At 41.1% G+C, this 24,246-nt stretch overlaps 1 protein-coding gene across 4 annotated transcripts in view; it reads right to left on the bottom strand.

Moving 5' to 3' along the window:
* GOLIM4 (golgi integral membrane protein 4) overlaps positions 1 to 23,616 on the bottom strand; it is an 83,827-nt gene extending 60,211 nt beyond the window's left edge. For 2 of the 4 annotated variants that reach the window (XM_061416736.1, XM_061416756.1), the window contains exon 1: positions 23,039 to 23,317. In XM_061416736.1, the coding sequence (XP_061272720.1) occupies positions 23,039 to 23,225 (187 nt within the window). In that variant the 5' untranslated portion in view covers positions 23,226 to 23,317. Of the gene's footprint in view, positions 1 to 23,038 lie in introns of all 4 variants that reach the window. The other 2 variants (XM_061416747.1, XM_061416725.1) reach the window with 2 other exon arrangements.
* Positions 23,617 to 24,246: the final 630 nt, after the last annotated feature.

Genomic DNA, 24,246 nt, shown 5'->3' with positions numbered 1-24,246 from the left:
GAGTCTCATTTATTATTATACATAATTCTGGGACTTCCCTGGTATCTCAGTTGGTAAAGAATCCACATGCAATGCAGGAGATCCCAGTTTGATTCCTGGACTGGGAAGATCCAGTGGAGAAAAGACAGGCTACCAACTCCAGTACTCTTGGGCTTCCTTGGTAGCTCAGCTGGTACAGTTTCCACCTGCAAAGCAGGAGACCCTGGTTCAATTCCTGGGTTGGGAAGATCCCCTGGAGAAGGGAAAGGCTACCCACTTCAGTATTCTGGCCTGGAGAATTCCATGGACTATACAGTCCATGGGGCTCAGAGTCGGACATGACTGAGTGACTTTCACTTTCACATACATAATTCTATCTAGTGCGGTAATTGGGCATTCAAGCCACAGCAAAATTAGATGAAGCAACTTTAAGGAGATGGAGACAGAAGGACTACCCTAACAAACTGGTAACACTGAAGAATGCTATAAACATAATTATTACTCAGAGAACTAATCCCAAAGGTACACTGATTGAAGGCTGAAGTACGGGCAACTGTCTATATGCGATGACAACCATATATTATGAAATTAAATTTCCTGTATTTTTAGTCAATTCAGCAAGGTTATCTTTAACAATATATAACTTTAAAATATACGTAACTAAATAATTTACCATTTCTACTTCTGTAGAACAAGCTTCCTGACTTTGTGTTGTTCAGAAAATACAGTTTCTTTCCTTCTTACATTCTGAGCATGCTAAAAGAAACACAATATTATATAGCACAAAATAACATGCTGAACCTAAGACATAAAGAAGACCTTCTATTGTGAAGCCTCTCCCAATTTTCACCCTGCCTCCCACCCTGCCATCTCCTCCTCTTTTACTTTACTTGTTCTCATATGGCACACACCAGAGTCTGCCCTTCATCACTAAAAGGACTCCTGGGCGGGTAAAGACCATGTCTTATTTGGTTTGTAACTTCAGAGCATCTAGCACAGTGCCTTCTACATAAGGTAACTGAGAAAATAATAAACTGATGAAATTTATGTTCAGTACACCAAATTTTAGAAACAGTGATACATGTAAAAACAACTTCCCATATGAAATGGTTAAAATAAAACTTTCAGGGCTCAAAAAGGGAAACTTTTTTTTTTTTCAAATAATGATCTACTATATTTATCAAATAAAATTTATCATTTATCAAATAATGATCTACTATATTTCAGGCATTGTTCTAAGCCCAAGGATTATAAAACACTGGACATGAAATGTCAGTTTTTTGAATTCAAGGGTCTCATACTCTCATAAAGTAAGACAGACAGACAAGATACAATTAACAAGGAGACACAATATGGGATTTCAGAGGTCATTAGTGTAAATAATGAGAGAGAAAGTACTTGGGTGGATGAACTCTCATCACTGTTCAGCTATTCCCTTATCAAGGAAGAGACCCAGCTATGACTTTTAAACACTGCTCAGAGGTTAAAAAAAATGAAACACGCAGGCTTCTCAAAAGTAACCAATGCAATTCTCATGGGCTGCTATAGTAGCCAGCCTTCCAGATGGCTCCCTATGACACCCCCAACCTCCTGGTAATCATACCCTTGTGTACTCTGCTCCAACACTGTACCAGGGATGTGACTAATAGCATCCAATACAAGTGGATTAGGTTACAAAAGACTGGCTTCTGTGTTGGGCTCTTCCTCTGTTAGATCCCTCACTGTGTGGGGGATGCCACATCAGGAGGACACTTGGGCAATCTATGGAAGGGCATTCCCTTGCGAAAATGGAGGTATCTCACCAATAGTGAGAAGCTGAAGCCTGCCAGCAGCTTCCTCCTGAATCAACCGCAGCCCAGCCAACTGTCTGGGTCCAGCAATTCATGACCCTCAGGAAAATGTGTGGAATAGTTAATGGTTACATGTGTTTGTTACATGAAAGTAGTAAGTTTGGGGATAATTTGTTATGGAGTAAACAAAGCCAACACAGCTGCCTTTGTAGGAGCTGGCATCAAAGCTGAGGCCTGAATAAAAAATGTCAGTCAATGATGAAGAGATTCTCAGGGAAGAAGCAACCAGATAAGACAGAATAGCAGGTTTAAAGACTCTGAGAAGGCTGTGAGCTTGGAGGGTCACTGCAACAGCTAAAAGGCCCATGTGGTCGGAACTTGTTGGTACAACTAAGTGGTAATAGAAAAGTTCCTCTACAGAGAAATGGAAAATAACATTACCTAACTTATATTTTACAAAGAATAATCTTTATAAACTACTGAGCTACCACGTGGGAGGTAAGGGTGGAAGCAAGAAAACCAGGTAGAAGCCTACTGCAATCAGCCCAATCAAGAGAGGACAGTGAATCAGACTAGGACGTTAGAAATAGTACAGATTAGTAAGAGGCAGGATATGTATTTTGAAAGTAGGGTCAACACAACTATAAAAAATAATCCATGTAGTCCACACCATGCCAGTAGGTGTTTTGAGTGACCTGGATAACACCAGAACAGACCTAGAAAGAGGGGAAATTAGATATAATCGAATGAGACACAATTCAAAGTTCAAGACATAATTCTGGGTATGATAGTTAAAAAACTGTAATTTCTTGCAGTTAAAATGCTATGGGGCCTGGTAAGACTCTTCTCTTTACAAAATAATTACTCAGAAATGTTCTTTTTGGTGTCTGTTCCAATTGATGCCAATCAGACTTTTTTTTTTTTTAGTACTTAAGCAATTAGCAGAGTTAAAAAATAAATAAATAAAAAGAGATGAAGGAAAACTAAAGCCAGATTTTCTTTCCACATTAACGTAGTCCCAAAGGAACAAAGTTAATAACAAGAAGTATTTCTTTAAGTTAAAGAATAAATACACGGTAACTGGCCAATTATTCACTGGTTTCATAGAGTATTAGTTTCACTAACTGGCGCTTAACAAGAATCGACATGTTCCTACTCTGAAAACTTTCTGAGCAGGCATTGTTCATAAAAAGTACAGAAATAAACTTGTCGGAAAAAAAAAAAACAAAACTACCTCTTCTTACTGCTTTTTCTAGAGTAAGCACAAAAAGCATGTCAGGACGACTCACAGGAAATTAACCATTTCCAAATTAAGGCCATTATTTGTGTACCGAGGGACCAGCCTTCAGCTTCCCTTTTTTAGCAAACAATTCTAATATTCTCAAGCTGAAACATGAGAAATCAAGCTTTAAAAAGTAAAAATATAAATAAATTGCTACTAGGATTATATAACTAAAGACCAGTATCAAGTCAGACACAACTGAGCGACTGGACTGAACTGAACTGAGTATCATTCGTAAGTGATTAGACATATACACACACATACATACAATCATACACAATCTCACATTAAATGGAAGGAATTAGTAAATACGCAGGGCTTCCCTGGTGGTTCACTGGTTAAGAGTCTGCCTGGCAAAGCAGGGGACACTAGTTCAATCCCTGGTCTGAAGATCCCACACACTGTGGAGCAACTAAGCCCACGTGCTGCAACTGCAGAGCGTGTGCTCCAGGGCCCCAAAGCCACAGCTATTGCGCCCATGTGCTGCAACCACTGCAAGAGGAGTCACCGCAACGAGAGGTCCACATGCTGTGACTAGAGCAGCCCCAACTCACTGGAGGACAGCCTGCACAGCAAGGAAGACCCAGCACAGACAGAGACAACTAACTAAATAAAAATTATTTAACAATTAAGAAAATATGCAACTTGAAAAATGCTTAAAATTAGATATATCTATTAAAAATATAGAAAGAAAAACAGCAAGACTGGCGAAAAGGCTATCTATTTCTCTCAATTTTCCGTAGTTTTCCCCCAAAGCCTTGGGTATAAAAATATAAAGCCTTGGGTATAAAAAGATATAGTTGCCACAGTAGGTGCTAGAACCTTCAAATAAATACTAGTGACATAATTTTTCATTTAATATTTTTAAAGAAAAGAATCCCCGTGGATATATAATGAATATTTTTTTAAAAGCCAAGCATTATTTGAATATCTACAAGAAGTCTACAAAGAATTTTAAATGCCCAAACTTATCCATGGGTCCATGTTCTAAATTGTTCTAGCTTTTTAAAAAACCGCTTATAAACTAGTATGTAAGACTGAATCCTGTATTTTATCACATCTGCTTTTGCTGCTAAAATCACCATATTAAACACTGAAATACTTCAGCAGAGAAGGTCTACTAATTCTATGTCACTGAAAGAGCAGTCATAAAAACCTAACAGATAAGCCTTCAGCTTTAAAGGATACTTCATTTACGTTCTATCTCGTAATGACAGCACCTATAAAATTAAATCCTCTGAGAAAGTCTGTGGACAGCAGGTGCTTCAGAAAAGTTTGTTGACTGAAGAAAAAAGGAACATATTTACCTAATGCCTTTTGTTTATAATTTCTGCTACATGTCTTTTCATTATGAACTCATACCTTTTGCCTAGAAAACCAAATGATTAAAACCATGTTTTTTGTTGTTGTTTAGTTGCTAAGTTATGTCTGATTCTTTATGTTAATCAATGTTAATTTTTGAAAAAGTCTATGTCAAATCACCATAAAATGTTTCTTCAAATCAAAGAAGCTTTCTTCTTTTATCTCACACTGTACCAATTTTGAAATTGACTCTGGTAGATGGGGTCATCACTCCGAATTCTTTAACCTTCTATACTGTAATTATATACCCACACCCTGCCAACCACAGAGTAGTGCTTACTGTTGTGGGCAGAGAACTCTTCCGCCCCCCAGTCCATCAGTGTTGGGACAGACCATGCATCTTGCTTGGCCAATGAGGTGACAAAAGGAGTGAGCCAGTTCCAAGTTTGTCTACCCCTTACGTTCAGATAAATCAGGCCAGGTCAAGTCCAGGCCACAATGTTCAAATCACAGACAAGCAGTAAGCATGAATATGTCTGCTCTTTTAAGTAACAGTCTTTTAAACTGTTAGAAAATAAAAAAATACTGATGTTCAGTATCTTTATATGGCTACTCATGTAACATTAGTTGCATCAAATCACACCTGTTTGGATTACCTATCCTAAATTCATAACAGTAATTTTCCTTGACTATCTTCTGTTTCAGAAAACAGAATCATAAATCTTTTCAACTAAAAAAAATTAAAGAAAATGTCATGGAAAGACATTTGTTCTATGTAGTCTAATTTTCAGAGATAAACTATAATATATTGAATGGGCTATATTTTAAGAAACCCAAGTTACAATTTTTTAATCTCAGATGTCTCTACTAAGCAATTCTCTAAGTGAACTGAAGGTATTTCCCTAAATACCTGATAAGATTCCAGAACCACCCATATGGTTTTTTGAGCAGTTTCTGAATAGCTTCCCTTTGAAACTTCACAGGTGTAAACTAAGTAGTGTTGGGGACGGGAGCCAGTATAAATCACTAAAAATCTGAAATTACAGAAGAGTTTAGTACACACAAGCTTATTACTTTTGAATACTAATACTTCTAGGGCCTGCCTGAATCACAAGATAGGAAATATCTGTTACTTCTGTGGCTAGGAGGATATACTCCTCAGTGATTTAGAAATCTATTCTTTTAAAAAACTAGGTTGGATTTTGGTTAACATAAATATCTTATTAATTTTTTTCTATCATAATTTGTACAAAGACAAACTGTAGCATAGCACAACACAAGTTCTATTATGACAAGTTATAAAAGTAACATTCATGAATGTTCATGAATCAATTCCAAGAACATCATTGCCTTTTTAGCCATTTATATGTAATAAAGCAAACTCTAGTGTGAAAACTGTGTAGTAATAAATTGCTGAGCATGTCACTACAAATAATTCTTATTTTCATTATTGTTCACTTAAGCTAGCATCTCAGAATTTTAAAATGACATTATTCTAGTTTAGAAATATTCTTAACGCTAGTTCAACCACACACCAGATATCTGAGTTAACTCTATAACACTCCTCGCAAATGCTTAGCTATCCTCTGGACACTTCTAGTGAGAGGCAATGTTCCCAAATCAAGGGATTGTGAACATGTTTCAGGAAATTAGCAAAAAGGAAGAATCGGGCCTGATGTAATTTTATGTTTTTAAATAAATTACTTTAAAATGACCCTTTTACACAGTACAAATGGAAAAAGAATGTATCAGAAGAGCAGAAATGATGGTGAACAGAGAAAAGATAAGCCAGCTCACATCTGGACAGATCCCTAGGCAGCTTATCCTTATCCTTGGCTGAACAATGACACCAATGCTTGCATTTTGAATGTTAAGTTTTAGTTGCTTTTATTTTTGGTCATATTTTTTAATTTGTAGTGGTAATAGTCCAGTGCATACAGATAGGATGCATAAGGATATTAAATTAGCACTAACACAGTCAAGGCTATGGTTTTTCCTGTGGTCATGTATGGATGTGAGAGTTGGACTGTGAAGAAGGCTGAGCACCGAAGAATTGATGCTTTTGAACTGTGGTGTTGGAAAAGACTCTTGAGAGTCCCTTGGACTGCAAGGAGATCCAACCAGTCCATTCTGAAGGAGATCAGCCCTGGGATTTCTTTGGAAGGAATGATGCTAAAGCTGAAACTCCAGTACTTTGGCCAACTCATGCAAAGAGTTGACTCACTGGAAAAGACTGATGCTGGGAGGGATTGGGGGCAGGAGGAGAAGGGGACAACAGAGGATGAGATGGCTGGATGGCATCACTGACTCGACGGACATGAGTCTGGGTGAACTCCGGGAGTTGGGTGATGGACAGGGAGGCCTGGCGTGCTGAGATTCATGGGGTCGCAAAGAGTTGGACACGACTGAGTGACTGATCTGATCTGAATAGAGGAGAAATAATAAAATAACAACTTGGCAAATGCACTCAAAATAGACTTTAAGCTATAGTCATTGAGGACATTAAGTAGTTACTAACTCTTAAAAAAAAAAAGTCAAAAGGAACTAGAGCATTCATAGCAGCAGACCTATTACTCAAATGCTTATCAATCACAGAATGGATAAATTGTGATAGACTTATAAGATGGCATACTAAAAGAAGTGCGCAATCTATAACTACATGTAATAGCTTGGATGAATCTCACAATGTTAAGAAAAAGAACTGTTTGATTCATTTGTTTGATTTCATTGATGTAAAATATAAAAACAGGCAAAATCAATTCATAGCAATTATCCTTAGGGAGTGAGGAACAGTTCATGACTGCAAGGGGCTCAAGGAAACTTCTGGGATGCTGGTGGTGTTGCATTTTGATCAGGTTGCTGGTTATACAATGAGATACAATATGCAACTAATTTTAGACTAATATACATTTGTGACAAAATAAAACACAATGTTATTTTGAATATGTTAAAAATTATTTTCTTAAATAATTCAGAGACAACTAATGGTCAGTATCACTTAAAATGAGAAAATAATTTTAGCCTTTATATATCATGAACATTAACTGTATTATCTTTAAAATTACCTTTATTATATGACCACTATAACACACAAAGCTAAATTTTTACTTGCATAAAGTCACCTCTGTACATATGCCATGCAAGAAGGAGGAAAAATAAACTCCTAGAGGAGTTTGTGAGATTGTCTGGTACAATGAAAAGGTTTTGAGAATTAGAAGAAAATTTGGGCAACACTTTATAAAGTATTGATAATAAAGAAAAAATATGGTTAGAACCATGGGTATTAGCTGACACATTCCAGATTTTCCACCAACAAGCTGTGTGACCTCTGTCAGGTCAACACCATCCAACAGAAATACATATGAACCACATTTTCAATCTTTAGAGTTCTGCAGCCACATTTTAAAAAGTACAAAGTATACATGCATTGCAATAATATCTAATAATTAATAATTATTAATATCTAATAATTCAATAATATCTAACATGACCCAAGAGTTAATCGAAATATAGTACCACCAAAACGATAAAGCTGTGCTTAACTGAAAAATATTTCACAGTGCTTCAGCTTTAAATTTTAAGTTTAAATAAATTAAAATATGAAATTCCACTCAGTCACACACTTTCAGTGCTTTTTCCACACAGCACCAGTGGCTACCACACAGGATGGCACAGTTGTCAGGTCATTTGATCTCTCTGAGGCTTGCCTTTTTCATTGATAAACGAAATAAGTTATTCGAGAGGAAGAATTCCAGTGGAAATTTTGCCAACTGAAGCCCGCATGCCCCACTCAAAGTGCAAGCCACACAAGAATACAGACCAGGGTCAAGAGATCCTATGACTTCTCAAACAGTCTGAAATCTAGATGTTTACATAAAATATCTTTCTTTTTTCCATGTAGGCAACTACCTTGAAATTTTTCTGGGCACTGTGTGGGCCAAACCAAAACATATCCATATGTTTCTCTTTGCAACCTGGTTTCTACAAGCATTCTTTCCTGCTTTTCCAATCTGTGACTTATTTAGGAGTGATTTGGCTTCTACATCTGGAAGCTAAAAAACACAGCTGGAGAACCAGTTGACCGGAGAACTTCAAAGCCCCCCTGTACAGAGCCTGTGGTGAAAGTTCCATAGCAGGATCTGGGTGTGGGCTTCAGTTCAGTTCACTCACTCAGTCGTGTCTGACTCTTTAAAACCCCATGAACTGCAGCACGCCAGGCCTCCCTGTCCATCACCAACTCCCGGAGTTCACCCAAACTCATGTACATCGAGTTGGTGATGCCATCCAGCCATCTCATCCTCTGTCGTCCCCTTCTCCTCCTGCCCCCAATCCCTCCCAGCATCAGGGTCTTTTCCAATGAGTCAACTCTTCGCATGAGGTGGCCAAAGTATTGGAGTTTCAGCTTTAGCATCAGTCCTTCCAAAGAACACCCAGGACTGATCTCCTTTAGTTTACCCCCGTCTATACCCCAAGTTGCAGAGGAGTCTAAGAAAGAACCATCCAAAGGTAAGGGACTGTTTAAGCCCCTAATTTTGGACCAAGGACAATGTGCCAGAGAGAGATGAGAAGTGTGGGGGAGCCAAGTTCACCACGGTGACTATCACTCTTATTACCCTGGGATCCAATCCTATGGAGCCTGCCTCCATCCTCCGGGCACTTGTGATGCAGAAAGGAGCAAGGGAAACATGCCACTGAGTAAGTGGAAAGCTGCAGAGTGGAGCAGGAAGTGGGAGCATGAGCAGCCAGCAGTACCTTCCGTGGACCCAGAGATGGGAAGTGATGGGGGATGGCAGGTGGGCCCCAAAGAGACAAGTTCTCAAGTCAAGCTGAGTCACCATCTGGGGCTATTCTTAATTCTGAGGAGCCAAAGTCAGAAACTCTATTTTGTGAATAGATACTGTCAAAACCTCCTTTTATTAAGAGTTCCAGGGTGATGTAGCTTTGGAAACTGAGGATTAGTAAAAGCCTTGAATTAGGATTCAAGTAATTTGAGCATTAATCCCAAGTGTGTCACTGTCTTGCTGTGTGATTTCTGTTTCCCCAAATTTAAAATGAAAATAATTGTTGCATATTGCTTTAAATATCATGAATACAAAGCAATCTGAAAAGCCTAAATTTCTCACGTGATAACAAGACATTCTTTTATTATTTACTAAGCAATTACTAATGGGTTTTGCAGGTGACTCAGTGGTAAAGAATCTTCCTGCCAATGCAGAAGACACAGGTTCGATCCCTGGGTTGGGAAGATCCTCTGGAGAAGGAAATGGCAACCTACTCCAATATTCTTGCTTGGGAAATCCCATGGACAGAGGAGCCTAATGGGGTACAGTTTCTGGGGTCACAAAAAGAGTTGGACACAACGTAAAGACTAAACAGCAACAAGCAATTACTAGTAGATTGTAGGAATGCAATTTATGAAATGTCATTTAAATCTCTAATCAGGATTCTTACACTTAAGGGGCGTGGTAGGGATTTGGGCTTTAGAGGAACAGCATTGAGCATTGACAACCCCATTACAAACAGGGCCACTTTCCAGAGGATTCATGAGGCAGAGCCAGAGGAGGTAAAATTCCAAGATGGACTTAAAAAAACCTCAGAAGGAGGAATTTGCCCTAAAGCAGTAGTTCTTAACCTTTTTCAGGTCACTGATGCTTTGAGGATCTGATAAAAGCTATGACTTCTGTCTTGGAAAAAGGCACATATACAAAATTGACATAAATTTTCAGAAAGTTCATGGACCTCTCACTGATCCTAAATTGAAAACGCCACCCTTGAGGAAGAGGGGGTCACAGACAAGACACACAACATAGTCTCAGGACTGAGTTGTCGCCTGGTAGGAAGCAGTTTTGAGACCAGCTGGAGGCCTACCCTAAAAACTAAGCAGTCTTTCTTTAAAAGCTCAGCCTCTGCTCAAAGTATTGCTACTGTTGGACCCTCAGATGAAGACTTCTTGGAGGCTAAAAACAGGGCCTCACATGTACTCATAAATACCATCATTCTAGCTAACTGGGTTAGTAGCTACTGTTTCCTTGGGTGGTATCAACAGAAAAGAGCATCCTCTGGCTTAATCCATATGGACCCTAACCAACCTGAGTAGCAAAAGGTAAATAAGAAAAACACAACATGCAGACCATTAAGTCTCCCTAAGAACTACACTGTACTCTATAGAACACATAGGGAATTTTCTATGTGTTCGGACACAGAACGAAGACCATATGTCTCAAGGGACTTCAATCTATGAGGGTATCACTAAGACATGAGGCCCACAGCAACCTAGCCTAACAGTGAGGATCATGGCAGCAAACTGGTACCCACATAGATAGCAGTAGAGGCAGGAAGATCATCACTGATTGCTAGATATTGAACGGCAACTTCTCACTTACAAGAATGGAAGCTCCCCTTGATTTTTAAGTGAAGCATGACTTCAAACATTTGGACAAAGTATTCTCTATCCACTTCCTGATGATCCCACCTCTTATAGAAATGTGTTTAGGAAAGTACAATGGAAGTAAAATGGAAAATAGAAATATTCAACTCAAGTATCTTTAATTACTAAAGTATGTTTGGAAGAGTGAGGCCACAGTATGAATTTGAAATTTCAATTGTTCATAACATTTAATGATGTTTTCATAATATGCCTATATGCTCTGTTTTTTAATTTTATCAATAGCACAAAAGAATATCTCATGTATTATAATATATAAAACTTGACTTTCAAAATAGGAATGAATGAACAAGTTGAAATTACTATTCATGCAACTAATGCTCTTTTTTTAAATCAAAGATACCTCTCTTTATAAAACCAGTTGAACTCCATTAAAAATATGTATCTTCTGACTATCAAATAATAAGGTCTTCACAAGGGCTGCAGGCTATATAAAGTCAAAAGGAACACATTCAGAAGCAAGTGAAAATACCATATGGACAAACACATTCTACTGCATTCCTATCTACTAACCAATGAAATACAGTCTTTTGCAGAAATGTGAAATTTTCACAAATTGTCAATGGATTTTGAAACTCCCTAAGGACAGGATGGCTTCAACTTTGAGATTTCCCCTAACAGCTCCTAGTTAGGTTTATACTTCAGAGAGTTACCTGGAAATCTCTCTTAATTTGAATTCTTCCTGGTCAGATAGTTTAAAGACCAGATAATTTCCCTCTGAGGTGCCATGATTTCAAATGTCATTTTTTACTATGTCAAATTAAATGGTAAATCACATTTTAATATACAGTAAAGCATTTTTTACAAAATTACAATTACACTGGGTAATCCAAGAATATAATTTAGTACAGTACCTGGTACACAGCAAGTACTCAAAGATGACTTTGGTAAGGATATTTCCAACAATGACAATGACATTCTTACATTGTGGGAGGCAGCTACTAAGATGGCCCCAGATGATCCTTGCATTCTGTTATTCTTACCCTTGAGCACAGGCTAAATTTGGTGACTCAACAGTAATGAACAGAATAGGGCAGGAAGTCGTGAGTTATACCTTCAAGATTAGGTTATTAAAATACTTTCATATTCACCTTGGGTTCATACACACTCTCTCCCTGGCTGTTGCCCTTCGATCTCTTGCCCTGAGGGAAGCCAGCTACTCTGTTGAAAGCTCCAGGTTGGAACTATGGAAATTCCTATGGAAAGCCCTGGAAGAGTAAGACTAGAATTGGATCTTCTGAGGCCTGCCAGCAACCACATTAGTGAATTCTGAGGCAGATTCTCCAGTCCTGGTCAAATTTTGGGATAACTACAACCCTGATTCTCTGGTGGCTCAGATGGTAAAGAATCCGCCTACAATGCAGAAGACGTGGGTTTGATCCCTGGGTTGGGAAGATACCCTGAATGAGGCATGGCAAACCACTGCAGTATTCTTGTCTGGAGAATTCCATGGACAGAGAAGATTGGTGAGCTACAGTCCAAGGGATCATAAAGAGGCAGACAGGACTGAGTGACTAAGCACAGCACAGTACACACAACCCTGATCAGAAGTTTGACTCCAACATCCTGAGAGATCTTGAATCACTCAGCTAAGTCAATTCCTTTCCAGCAAAAGCTGTGATAGTATTTGTTGTTCAAAATCAACTCAGTCTGGGGGTAATTTGCTATTCAGCAGGATAACTAATCCAGATTTTGGAAGCAGAGTGCTGCCATGACAGAAATCTAAATGGTGGTAGTGGCTATGGAACTGTGTAGTGGGCCTAAGAAGACCATGAGTCAAAGTGTAAACTCTCGAACACACTGTTAACAGAACTTCGGACTTTGAAGAGATTTCTAATAAGGGCATGAATGAAAGTGAAGAAAATCTTATTGGAAACTAGAAATTACGTAGTGGCAGAAGGTTTAACAATACTGACACTGAACATGTAGTTACGTGACCTGCAGATTTGTGCAGTTAGATGAGATGTTTTAAAAGCACCAAATGAACTGTGTGATTTAGCTGAGGAGATTTCCCAGCAAAGTACTGAAGAGGCTACCTGGTTTCTTCTTGCTGTTTAGGGAAACCTGTGAGAAGATAAATTGGGGGAGGGATCACTAAACGAAAAAAAGACAAGACTTGAAGGTTTTGAAGATTCTCTACTGCTAAGTCACTTCAGTTGTGTCCGATTCTGTGCGACCCCATAGACGGCAGCCCACCAGACTCCGCTGTCCCTGGGATTCTCCAGGCAAGAATAGTGGAGTGGGTTGCCATTTCCTTCTCCAATGCAGGAAAGTGAAAAGTGAAAGTGAAGTCGCTCAGTCATGTCTGACTCTTAGCGACCCCATGGACTGCAGCCCACCAGGCTCCTCCATCCATGGAATTTTCCAGGCAAGAGTACTGGAGTGGGGTGCCATTGCCTTCTTAGTAATGCTAAAATCAAGAAATCGTTTCCAACCAAAGATCATTTCTAGGGAACTGTCTGAAAAAAAGTGTGAAGTGAGGTCAAGGTTGTAGCTTCTGAAATCCTTTTGGTAAGCCCTGGGAAATGTGGCATGTCAGAATATTATTCAATCAGGCTATAAGACCTCCTACAACTTTTAAGGGTGTGACTCACAGGTCCTCTTAGGTGCGAGTTTCCTTAATCAAGCTCACCTAACACACGTTCTCTCAACAGGGTTTTGCTAAGTTAAAGGGCACTGTCTCTCCCTTGTTTTTGCAGGAACCCAAGGTAGAGAAGGAATCATCTCTAAGATGGGTGTGCTTTTTGACTAACAAGAGTAAACCTCAATAAGCTTCATGGGAGACCCACAAAAGTTTGAGAGGATTTTATCAGAAGAAACACTGCCAGTTTTGACTGGAAGGAATGGAGAGGGTCCTAAATGAAAAAACACCATCAATCCCCAACTTTGTACAGGCAAGAAACAGGCCGAGAAAACTCAGCTGTAAACACATACCACCCCTTCATGAATAGGAAGGATAACTCAATACTCCACAGGGTAGAATCAAGAACCATGAAGGATTATTCCCAGGCCTGAACCTAGTTGAAGAACATCTGCCTAACTGGATTTCAGAATTTACATGGACCAGCAACTCCTACATACCTTGTACTTTGTGCTTTTTTTGAATAAGAAGATGTAGGTATCTTATGCCTGCTCCACTGTTGTATGTTGCTTGAGTTGAGGTTTAGTTTCACAGATCCATCAATGAAGAGGAACTAAACTTGAGAAGTTATATTTGAGGAACTATTTCCAAGGAGTCGTACCCACACCCAGATAAGATGACTTCTGGATTTTGAGCTGACACTTACCTATAAGGAGGATTTTTTTTTTCATTTTCTAATAAAAGTGATGTTTGACATCAGTACCATTTAACATGTTTTTCAGAAAAAAAAATCTCTATAAAGGATATAAAATCCTTTTTAAAATTTCCTCTAAATATTTGTTATGAGGTTGAGAGGTCAATGACATAGGAAGTATAGATTTATAATACTAAATCTCACTAACGTAAAGCTTAATAAACTGTTCTACACTAATCAAACTAAATAACCAATTTATCAACTTCCCATTTTTAATCTATATTTGGAATATTTTATAGTATCATAGCTATTGTCTCAGAGAAGGCAATGGCAACCCACTCCAGTACTCTTGCCCGGAAAATCCCATGGACAGAGGAGCCTGGTGGGCTGCAGTCCATGGGGTCGCTAGGAGTCAGACACGACTGAGCAACTTCACTTTCACTTTTCACTTTCCTGCATTGGAGAAGGAAATGGCAACCCGCTCCAGTGTTCTTGCCTGGAGAATCCCAGGGACACGGGAGCCTGGTGGGCTGCTGTCTATGGGCTCGCACAGAGTTGGACACGACTGAAGTGAATTAGTAGCAGCAGCAGCAGCAACTATTGTCTAGAGCATATAAGCAATGTCAAAGTTCTCTTACATAGCTTGAGTTGTAGATTTTTTGTTTTTTTAAACATTCCACTTAAAAAAGAGGCTTTAAATGAGATGTGAAATAGGAAATGAAATGTTTGACTCTCCTAAAATGATAATATATTTTTCTTAAATTCACTTATTCTCAAAGGAAAGGAAATGGTGTCATTCAAATGTTCTAAATGCCTCATCCTTCAGAGTGACAGCACATCTTTCTATTCATTACCTATCATATTATGACATTTTATATATGAAAAATAGCTAAACCAATATTTTTTAAAATGTCACACTATTATAACAAGCAATTTATTTCATGCCTGCATCCCTCCAGGCTATGAGTCTATTTAGTGAGGCTTATTAGCGTAGGGCAATGGCTGGCATGTCCTCTGGAAAAGCACCCATAAGCCAATAAAAACAAAGAACACAAGTGTGCCATTCAGAACTACAGAGCATTGTTTAAAAATAGCAACACCCATTTCAGCTCAAACTGCAATGAGGGTGCTGCTGGTCTCCAGGGGCTGCAGGGTGCAGCCCTGGAGGAATGCTATGTGGCTCTGGAAGTCAGTGTATGTGGACTCTGGGCTCAGCCTGAGACACATACTTAGTGACTCTTCCTCTTCCAAACTGTTTTCTTAACTGTAAAATTCAGTGTCGGTATCACAAAGTGATTTGATCTATTCCTAAATATTATTTAGGAATAATTATTATTTAGGAAATAATTATCATTATTTCATGCATGCAAAACCTGTACAGGTACTATGAGATGCCAAATGTTCACTTTTTCCCCTATAATAAACTTCTATAAGGGAAACTTTACATTACTACCTTGTAAATGAAAAATCTGACTTACATGGCATCAATGGGCAGTAATTGTAAAATTTAAATGCAATAAAACAAGAAAACAATTATTAAAGTCTAGCTATTAGGCTTTTTGGTTGCCTGAAGTCTGCTCTCTTTAAGAAAAACAAATGAGCAGCTATATCAACAAGAGCTTCTAGAATCAAACTGAGAGTTGCTCCTTGATTTGTCAAGAAAACACTGAAAGGGAATTCAAAAAAACAGCCATTTCTCATGTGATTCTATGTTATTTCAAGCAGCATGTGCAGACCACCTAAAATCAACTCAAGAATCAACTAAAATCACGCTCTGTAACTGCACCAAATGCCCTATACTCTGGAGATGCTGTATCAAATAATCAGACTTGTTACTTCTGATTCTAAATTTTATCTTAAATCCTCACATGACCCACCTAACCCACTTTCTCCAAACCATTAATATCACCATGAGACACTAAAGTAATTTTGAGGGCAATGTAGTACTGTGGAAAGAACCCAGGCTACAAAGTCACATTAGGGTTCCAAATTCAGATTCATTAGATTCGACCTTGATGCTGGAAAGTTAATTAACCCTCTGAGCCTCAGATTGCTCCTTCACACCACAGTGCTTGGTTCAGTGCTAGTGAGAAAATGCAAGTATCATGTTTAGCACAGCCCCTGAATGTGGGAGAAAGAAATGGTACGTACTTCACATAATTTAATTTTTTCGGGGAAATTTCCAAATTTCTGTCAAAATAAATTCGCTTTAATGGCTTGAAAGACAAAATACAGTTGGCCATTTTTATTTTAAAGTACAGTTATATTATGCATAACTTTCACTTCCAAACAAAGCTACAAAACCCACAAACCACTGACTGGCAAGAGTAGCAAAAACATTTTGTCCTCAGTGATAAAATAAGAACACTGAGTTGTCAAAATGAAAAACAGCAACACTTAGTTGCTACCATGTACAGCATTCTCAGGTCCTTTCTTACCAAAAAAGGGTCAAAACGGTACAAAAGACAGAGTGAGAGCGTCTTAAATCAAATAAAAGTTTCAGCCAAGTTGAGCATATGGCTCCAAAAAGAGCCATTAGACCACAGCTAATAACTGTTACCTTCCAGATGTAATACGGTGGGCAAATGAAATGAAAAGCAGCCAATGCTAATACTATAACAGCAAGTCCTGGTTTCCTAGTAAATGTCATAGTAACACACGCTGGGATTCATGCCAGTCACATTCAATGTATTATTTCTAGTCCATGCAAGTGTGCAAAATAGACATTGCTAACCTCAGGGCACTATGAAGAAACCAAAGTTCACCTGTGTGAACAGAGGTTACCTGTGTGCTCAAGATCACTCCATTGGTAAACACCGGAGTTGTATTCAAACAATATCTGATGCCAAACCCACACCCCCTTCACTATTCCCTATTCTTTTCTTTTTAGGACATGGAGGTGTGGGCAGGAATCTTCTCCAATGTTCTGAAATGTCATCAACTGATGTTAGTCCCCTTCCCTCTCTTTCTCTCTTCCATCTTCTGGTTCCTCTCAAATCCTCTCTGCACTTTGGTACTCTCAGCTTCAGTCTTCATTCTCAAACTCCCAATTCACCCATTCCTTAAGTCTCTAAAACCTAGTCTTATGTCCACACTCTTGGTGAGGCAAAAGGAATTTTAAAAGCTCAAGGTAAGGTTTCCAATCTATGTGGATGTAGTCAACTGTACAACATACTTGAGACTTAAAAGGCTCACTCACCCCTTATACATGGAATCTAAAAAGAAACGATACAAATGAACTTACTTATAAAATACAAAGAGACTCACAGACAGAGAACAAACTTACTGCTGCCGGTGGTGCATGGGGTTGTGGGGGGAAGGAATGGTGGGGAAGAGATAGTTAGGGAGTTTCCAAAGGTCGTGTACACAGTGCTGTATTTAAAATGGATAATCAACAAGGACCTACGGTATAGCACATGGAACTCTGCTCGATGTTACCTGGAAGCCTGGACAGGAGGGGAATTTAAGGGAGAGTGATACATGCGTATGTGTGGCTGAGGCCCTTTGCTGTTCACCTGAAGCTGTCAAAACATTGTTAATCAGATGCTTCGCTGTTGTTGTTCACTCAGTCATGTCTGACTTTGCCACCCCACGGACTGCAGCACACTAGGCATTAGCTTTACCCCAATACAAAATAAAAAGTTACAGCAAAACAAAGGCTCACAGATAATGGGCGATTCTCTTCCCTAGTCAACCAATATTGGCGAGTTCCATTACAGGGATGACCAAGGCAGGTATAATGTGCAGAACCAAACATATCCGTACATGTCACATATATTCAACAGAAGTCTTAATTGAGTCATATTTTCCAAAGTTTTATCTTTTATTCAGGGAATGAATTTTAAGGCAGGATTTTATATACAAATAAAACTGACTGAACTTAAAAAGTTGTCATTTCTATTCCATTTTTTAAATAGAACAGAATTAAACAAAAACAGCCTGATAAATTTCACCTTTTAACTGCAAGATGTATGTACTTCAGTGAAAATGTCCATTTAATAGACAATATATGTTTGCTGTTTAGTCGTCAAGTTGTGTCTCTTTTGCGACCCCATAGACTATAGCCCACAAGACTGCTCTGTCCATGGGATTTCCCAGGCAAGAATACTGGAGTGGGTTGCCATTTCCTACTCCAGGGGATCTTCCTGACTGAGGGATGGAACCCACATCTCCTGCATCTCCTGCACTGGCAGGCAGATTCTTTAACAGTGTGCTGCCACCTGGGAAGGTGAATCCAAGATCACCAGCTGATTAAAAAAAGAAAAATATAGCAAGACATCAAATCCAAGCACTCTGACTCCTCAGCCCACATCCACTACATTTCACTGCCCACCTTATATAAGCATATTCATCAGCAGAGAGCCAATACCACATAGGTATAGACCTACTATTTATTGAGCACCTATCATGCCAAGCACCTGGCACTGGAGATGAAAGAACAACAGAAAGAAGAACCAACACACACAAAAAATCTGGCCCTTAGCTGAAGGACACTTTTTTATTCTTTAAAGCAGATTCAGGGGAGGTCGAAAAAAAGTAGCCAGAAACAGTATGCTTTCATGCTCAGGTAAATGGGTCATCCCGTGTCTCAGGGGAACACCATGCAAAGGGCAACTAACTTAAATAACCATGTCAGCCTTAAGCACCAAACCTGTTTATTTTAAATAACTGTCACACACTGATCTGAATAGAAGACAACATATGAACCTTTTCTTGATGGTTTCTGGTCATCACTGGGAAGACCAAGAGCACTGCAATAATGTAATACAGTGTTTTAAGAACTAGCGACTGTTTGACCCTACTTAAAAAAATTTTTTTTTTACATAGTTCATCCCTCTCCCCGGAGAAGGCAATGGCATCCCACTCCGGTACTCTTGCCTGGAAAATCCCATGGATGGAGGAGCCTGGTGGGCTGCAGTCCATGGGGTCGCTAAGAGTCGGACACGACTGAGCGACTTCCCTTTCACTTTTCACTTTCCTGCATTGGAGAAGGAAATGGCAACCCACTCCAGTGTTCTTGCCTGGAGAATCCCAGGGACGGGGCAGCCTGGTGGACTGCCGTCTCTGGGGTCGCACAGAGTCGGACATGACTGAAGCGACTTAGCAGCAACACATCCCTCTCCCAGATCTTATTGCACAAGGTTACTCCTATCTCTGGCTATCACTCCCTCTCCTAATCTGACATAATATACAGTTAATTAGTAACCAGACTTGAATTCTAACTTTAAATTATCAGGGAGGGTCCCTTCTCCAGAGTAAAGTACTTGGATTTACACCAGTCTACCTATTTTCTTTGATGTGCATTTAGGTACAAAAAAGGAGCTAATTATAAAAACAAATTCTGTGAATTTCAACATTTTACCCATGGCAACCGTGGGAAGAAAAAGAGGTCAAATCTCTTGAACAGAAACCATAATGATAACAAAAACTAATCGTGAATGAACAGTACCTACTATGTGCTAGGTATGTGCTAGAAGCTTCATTTGCTGTTGTTTAGTTGCTAAGTCGTGTCTGACTCTTTTGTAACTCTATGGACTGTAGCCCCCCAGGCTCCTTGGTCCATGGGATTTCCCAGGCAAGGATACTGGAGTGGGTTGCCTTTTCTGCCTCTGAGGGATCTTTGTGACCCAGGGATCTGTGTTGGCAGATGGATTCTTTACCACTGAGCCACCAGGGAAGCCCAGAAGCTTCATAGGTATTAATTATTTTATCCTTATAGTATTTTATGAAATAGGCCATTCTAATCTCCATTATATAAATAAGAAAAATGAGGCCCAAGATCACACAAAAAGTTGCAGGGCTAGAATTTGAATCACATGCTTGGGTTAAAAGAAAAAAAAAAGTCAAATGTCTTTTCAGCCAAGCCAGTGAAGTCAATGTGTGAATCAGCTCAGTCTCAAGACTACAGAGCTGTGGTTCTCAACCTTGGCTGCGCACTGCAATCACCTGGGGAGATTGCCAGTAGGCTTCCACCCCCACAGATTGTGACTTAATAGGCCTGGGAGCTGCCCAGGTGATTCTAATGGGCAGTCAAAGCTCAGATACGCCTTATAGACAGAAAATGGTGGGTGGCCCGAAAAGTTTTTTTTTCTTAATTTTTAAGTTACCTAAACACTGAGCTAATCAAAGGTTGTTACTACTGCCTCTGCCACCAGAGGTAACCTCTGCTCTTCTCCTCAATATAATTAAGGAATATTATGGGTGGAAGACAGAGAGGCTAGGCTGGCAGACACAGACGTTTGTTTTTAGTGGAGGGGGCATTGCTAAGTCTTGAACTTTCACCACATCACCCCCACCATTTCCTACTTATGAGACTGTTTGACTCCAAAATGCACTGGGAGTTAGACTTAACCTGCTTTTAGAATAATGTCTAGTGTACAACCCATTATTAAACTGAAGATGACCCAAATATGTTCATTTAACAAATGACACCTTCAGATTACATGGCCAAACTAAAAGTTTTTCAACCAGCATTTTTTTTTTTTTTTTGCCACTCATAATTAACTGATTTTAATCCAAACCAGGTCAAGAGATCTCACATAGCTAAACAAGTCTAATGTCCTAAAAACAAATCTATGCTGGTCATACATAGCACTGCCAAGTAAAATGTCATCTGTCATTGGAAAAGGGAAGAAAAGCTGCCTGCCATCAAAGAATCTTCATTAAATGGCCTGCAGATGTGAAATTAAAAATAAAATGCCACAGAATAGAAGTGTGAAAAAAGAAAAACTACAGAAGAAGAAACTGTAATCTGAGTAGGAAATAATTCTTCACACACAATCATATTGAATTGCTGCAGCACCACAATTCAAAAGGAAATAGCAAAAGGGTAAATTAAGAAATGGACTGTAAGGTCACTCATTCAAACTGGCTACAACATTTTTTTTTTCATCTCCTGCAGCAAAGCAACTGCTATGCACTATAATGGTCTTGGATACCAAGTACTACCCCTCTTCCCCACAAATAAAAGGAGAAAAGACACTGAGCCTGATCTTCTAAATAGAATACTGCAAATAAAGGCTACGACTCAGATATTGGGACCTCCTCAGTCAATGAGTTCCACTGCTGGGAATTAAGGCAAATGTGGTGCTTGGGTTAAATATTTCACTGGTGTTACTTGGGCTTTTTCAAAAAAGCAGACAGGGAAATGAAATCTAAGAAAGCAAACAGAAGTGCTTGGAACTAGTTTTCTTACCACAGTTAATTTTTGTTTGTTGAGTGAATAAATAAATACATTGACCCTCCCTCAGGGTCAGACACTGTGCAGTGCTGAGGGTGTTTTGGTGAACTATTGACAGCACCTGCTCTCGAGTCTCCTGAACTAAAAGAACAAGGCACCAACCTTCTACCATCCACCATCCACCCTTCCTATCACAAGTGTGAGAACGCAGTCCTGCCAGTGTACTCCTAAACGGCAAACACTTCCCTAGGTCTAACTGCACTGAACTTCACCAGGAAAGCACTAGTGTCTTCTAAGTAAATAAATAAATATCCTTACTGTGCAAACCAACAGTAATTCATGGGTAAATTTCAACACATTTTACAGAAAAAAACTTTTTAACCTAAGGCTGAATCAAAACAGATTTTCCTTTTGAAACAAACTCAACTCACATATTTTCATTGCCTGTGGTGACACAGCTTCAGTAAGCTAAAAATACTTCCTTTACTTCTAAACTGGGAAAAACAAATAAGACCAAGAATCAGCTGTGGATCATTTTCTTATTTTTTTTTTTTTTTTTTTAACTAGAGAGAACATTCAAAATAGCTAAGTCCTGAAAAGACATCTGTTTTATATTTGTATAAATACACAGTGACAGAAACCAGCCATGCAGCTTGTATCTTCCTAGTGATGTGAAATAAGCTCTATTTGCATTATCAGCAAAGACTGTCAACATTTCACTACTCACAGCCCTTTACTATTATTACTTGTTCTGGTTAGGGAGAGGGCTGCATGAGTGTTGAAAACCAACCAAGAGTACAAGAAAAAGCTTTCAAAAAATATGTACAGGATGACGCTGCTCTTAACAAGGCCACCTGGTTCTGAATTTGCAGTCGCGCATCTTTTATGTGCCTGAAATTTACATTAAATAGGATTCTAAAATAGAAGTATAGGAGCTTAAGTCATTCTGCAGGTCTTGCTCACATTGTGCTTGCTGTGTATTTGGCGAAGTGAAAAACCAGGCTTCTCCTCTTGAGCTTCTCAAGGCTAACTGTAACACACACACACAGACACACACACACACCTACACCCAACCACCCCCCTTCTGGGATAAACTAAAAGTTAATTAGGAAAACAATTCAACCTTTTTAAAAAATTTTTTCCAAAAACATACCTGCAGGATGTTGAACAGTAGTGTGGACTTTCCCCAACACATTGAACATCTCTAAAGTCACACTACCGAGTTAGCAGAAATAAGATACTAGCAAGTGTAGGCTACATTCAACTAGGGCATTAGTTCGGACCACTGGGTCAGGCTTAATTTCCTTGGGGGAAAAAGAGCAGAGTTTGAGAAGTCTCGGCCAAACTGCCCACTTCTTAGGCTACTGACAAAGTCAGCTGAAAAGCAAATACCTAGAAACCAGAAAACCAAGCTCCTCCGGATGCGCTGCAGAGCGGAGGCAGGGATCCTGGTCTGTCTGCCTAGATGGCTGCTGGGACTTTTGACAAATGACAAGTGCTGGGGTAAGAGACTCAGCGTGCACCCGCCCATCTCATCGCCCAGTGGGACATGGGTTGTGCTGCCAATTTCAAATGTAAGCGCCGGAGGAAGCCGGACGGTGAAGAGGTGTCATCTCCTCCGACACTCCGGGATCCGGAGGCCCGGAGGGGCTGCCTCTGCTGTCCCTGAAGGTCAGAGGTGGCAGCGCCCGCAGGGCCAACGGCTCGCCAAAGCCACTTTTCCAGCCAGGGCGGGAGGCGCGGGGCAAACTTGGCCACTGGCCGCGCGCATCCCGTTAACCGTACCTTGTAACTGGGCGGAAAGGGACTCCTGGTGCTGCTGGTACTTGAGCGCCACCGCCTCGGCTTTCCGCAGCTGCGTCTGCAGCTCGTAGTAGAGCATCGCGCCATAGAGAAAGCCGAACACCACGGTTAGCAGCAGCAGCGTCTGGAAGATCCGCTTCTGCTTTCGGGAGCACATCCCGTTTCCCATAGTCCCGCCTGGGCCCCGCGCCGCGGCCGTCCGCGCCGCCGCCGTGCCTTCCTCCCCTCGGCCCAAGCAAGCGCCTCAACAGCAGCCGCCGAAGGAGGTGGCCGAACGCAGCATGAGGAGGAGACGCGAGACACAAAAGCCGGGCCCGAGGGGAAGTGGCGCCCGCTCAGCCCCCGCGCGCCGCGGGGCGCGCAGCCATCGACGCCGCCGAGGCGGCCGCCGCCGCCGCCAAACTTTTGCGAGGCTGAGTCTCCGCGAGTGCCCGGGCCCGGGAGGGGGCCCTCCGCATACTTTCCGGCGGTCTGTCCTCGCGCCGGTCCCCAGACGCCGCCTGCCTCTCTCCCTCCTGCCCACTTTTTGGCCCGGCTGCCCCGGGCGGCGCTCGGAGTCCCGCCCCGGCCGCTCCCCGCCCCCTCGCGGTGGCTCCCACTGCGCGACTGTGGCCACCAAAAGGAGGGGGTGCGGCCCCAACAAAGGGAGCAGGACTCCAGGCAGCCTCTCGGCGTGCGGCTCGCGGGGGTGAGTAGCTGGGTGGGCGACCGGCTATCCCGGCCGAGTTTGGGGGGGTACCGCGGGCCGGTGTCACTGACGGGACTGCCGAACCTCGGCGGCCGCCGCCTCCCACCCAACTTACGTGTCACCCACGGCCCCGCTATTTTGGCCAACGGGATTCCGGGAGGAAGTCCCACTCGGGCTCCCCGCTCATTGGGCCGGTCAGAGCCGCCGTTCCCTCCCTTCGGGGAGGCAGTACCGGGCTCGATTGGACGCCCGCTTTGTCCGTCCGACCCCTGGGCCGCGCCCTCCCTCGAGCTCCTGGTCGGGCGAAGGGCTCCTTGGGCAGCCTGGCCGCCTGGCGCCGGGTTACGCCCACGTGGAGTGCGGGTGATGGGGAGAGGCCGTGGAGCCAGCCGCAGGGAGGTTGGGGTGCGCGAGAGGCGAGTCCCGGCTGGCGTCTGGGAGAGAGACGGTGTGTGTGTGTGCGCGCGCGTGGAAGGGTATCTGTGATCCTGCACTGGAAAGC

Source organism: Bos javanicus, chromosome 1 (assembly GCF_032452875.1).
Source record: "Bos javanicus breed banteng chromosome 1, ARS-OSU_banteng_1.0, whole genome shotgun sequence".
NCBI classification, from domain to species: domain Eukaryota; kingdom Metazoa; phylum Chordata; class Mammalia; order Artiodactyla; family Bovidae; genus Bos; species Bos javanicus.
Note: the sequence above shows the minus strand (reverse complement) of the source record. Positions and strands in the feature narration are given on the sequence as shown.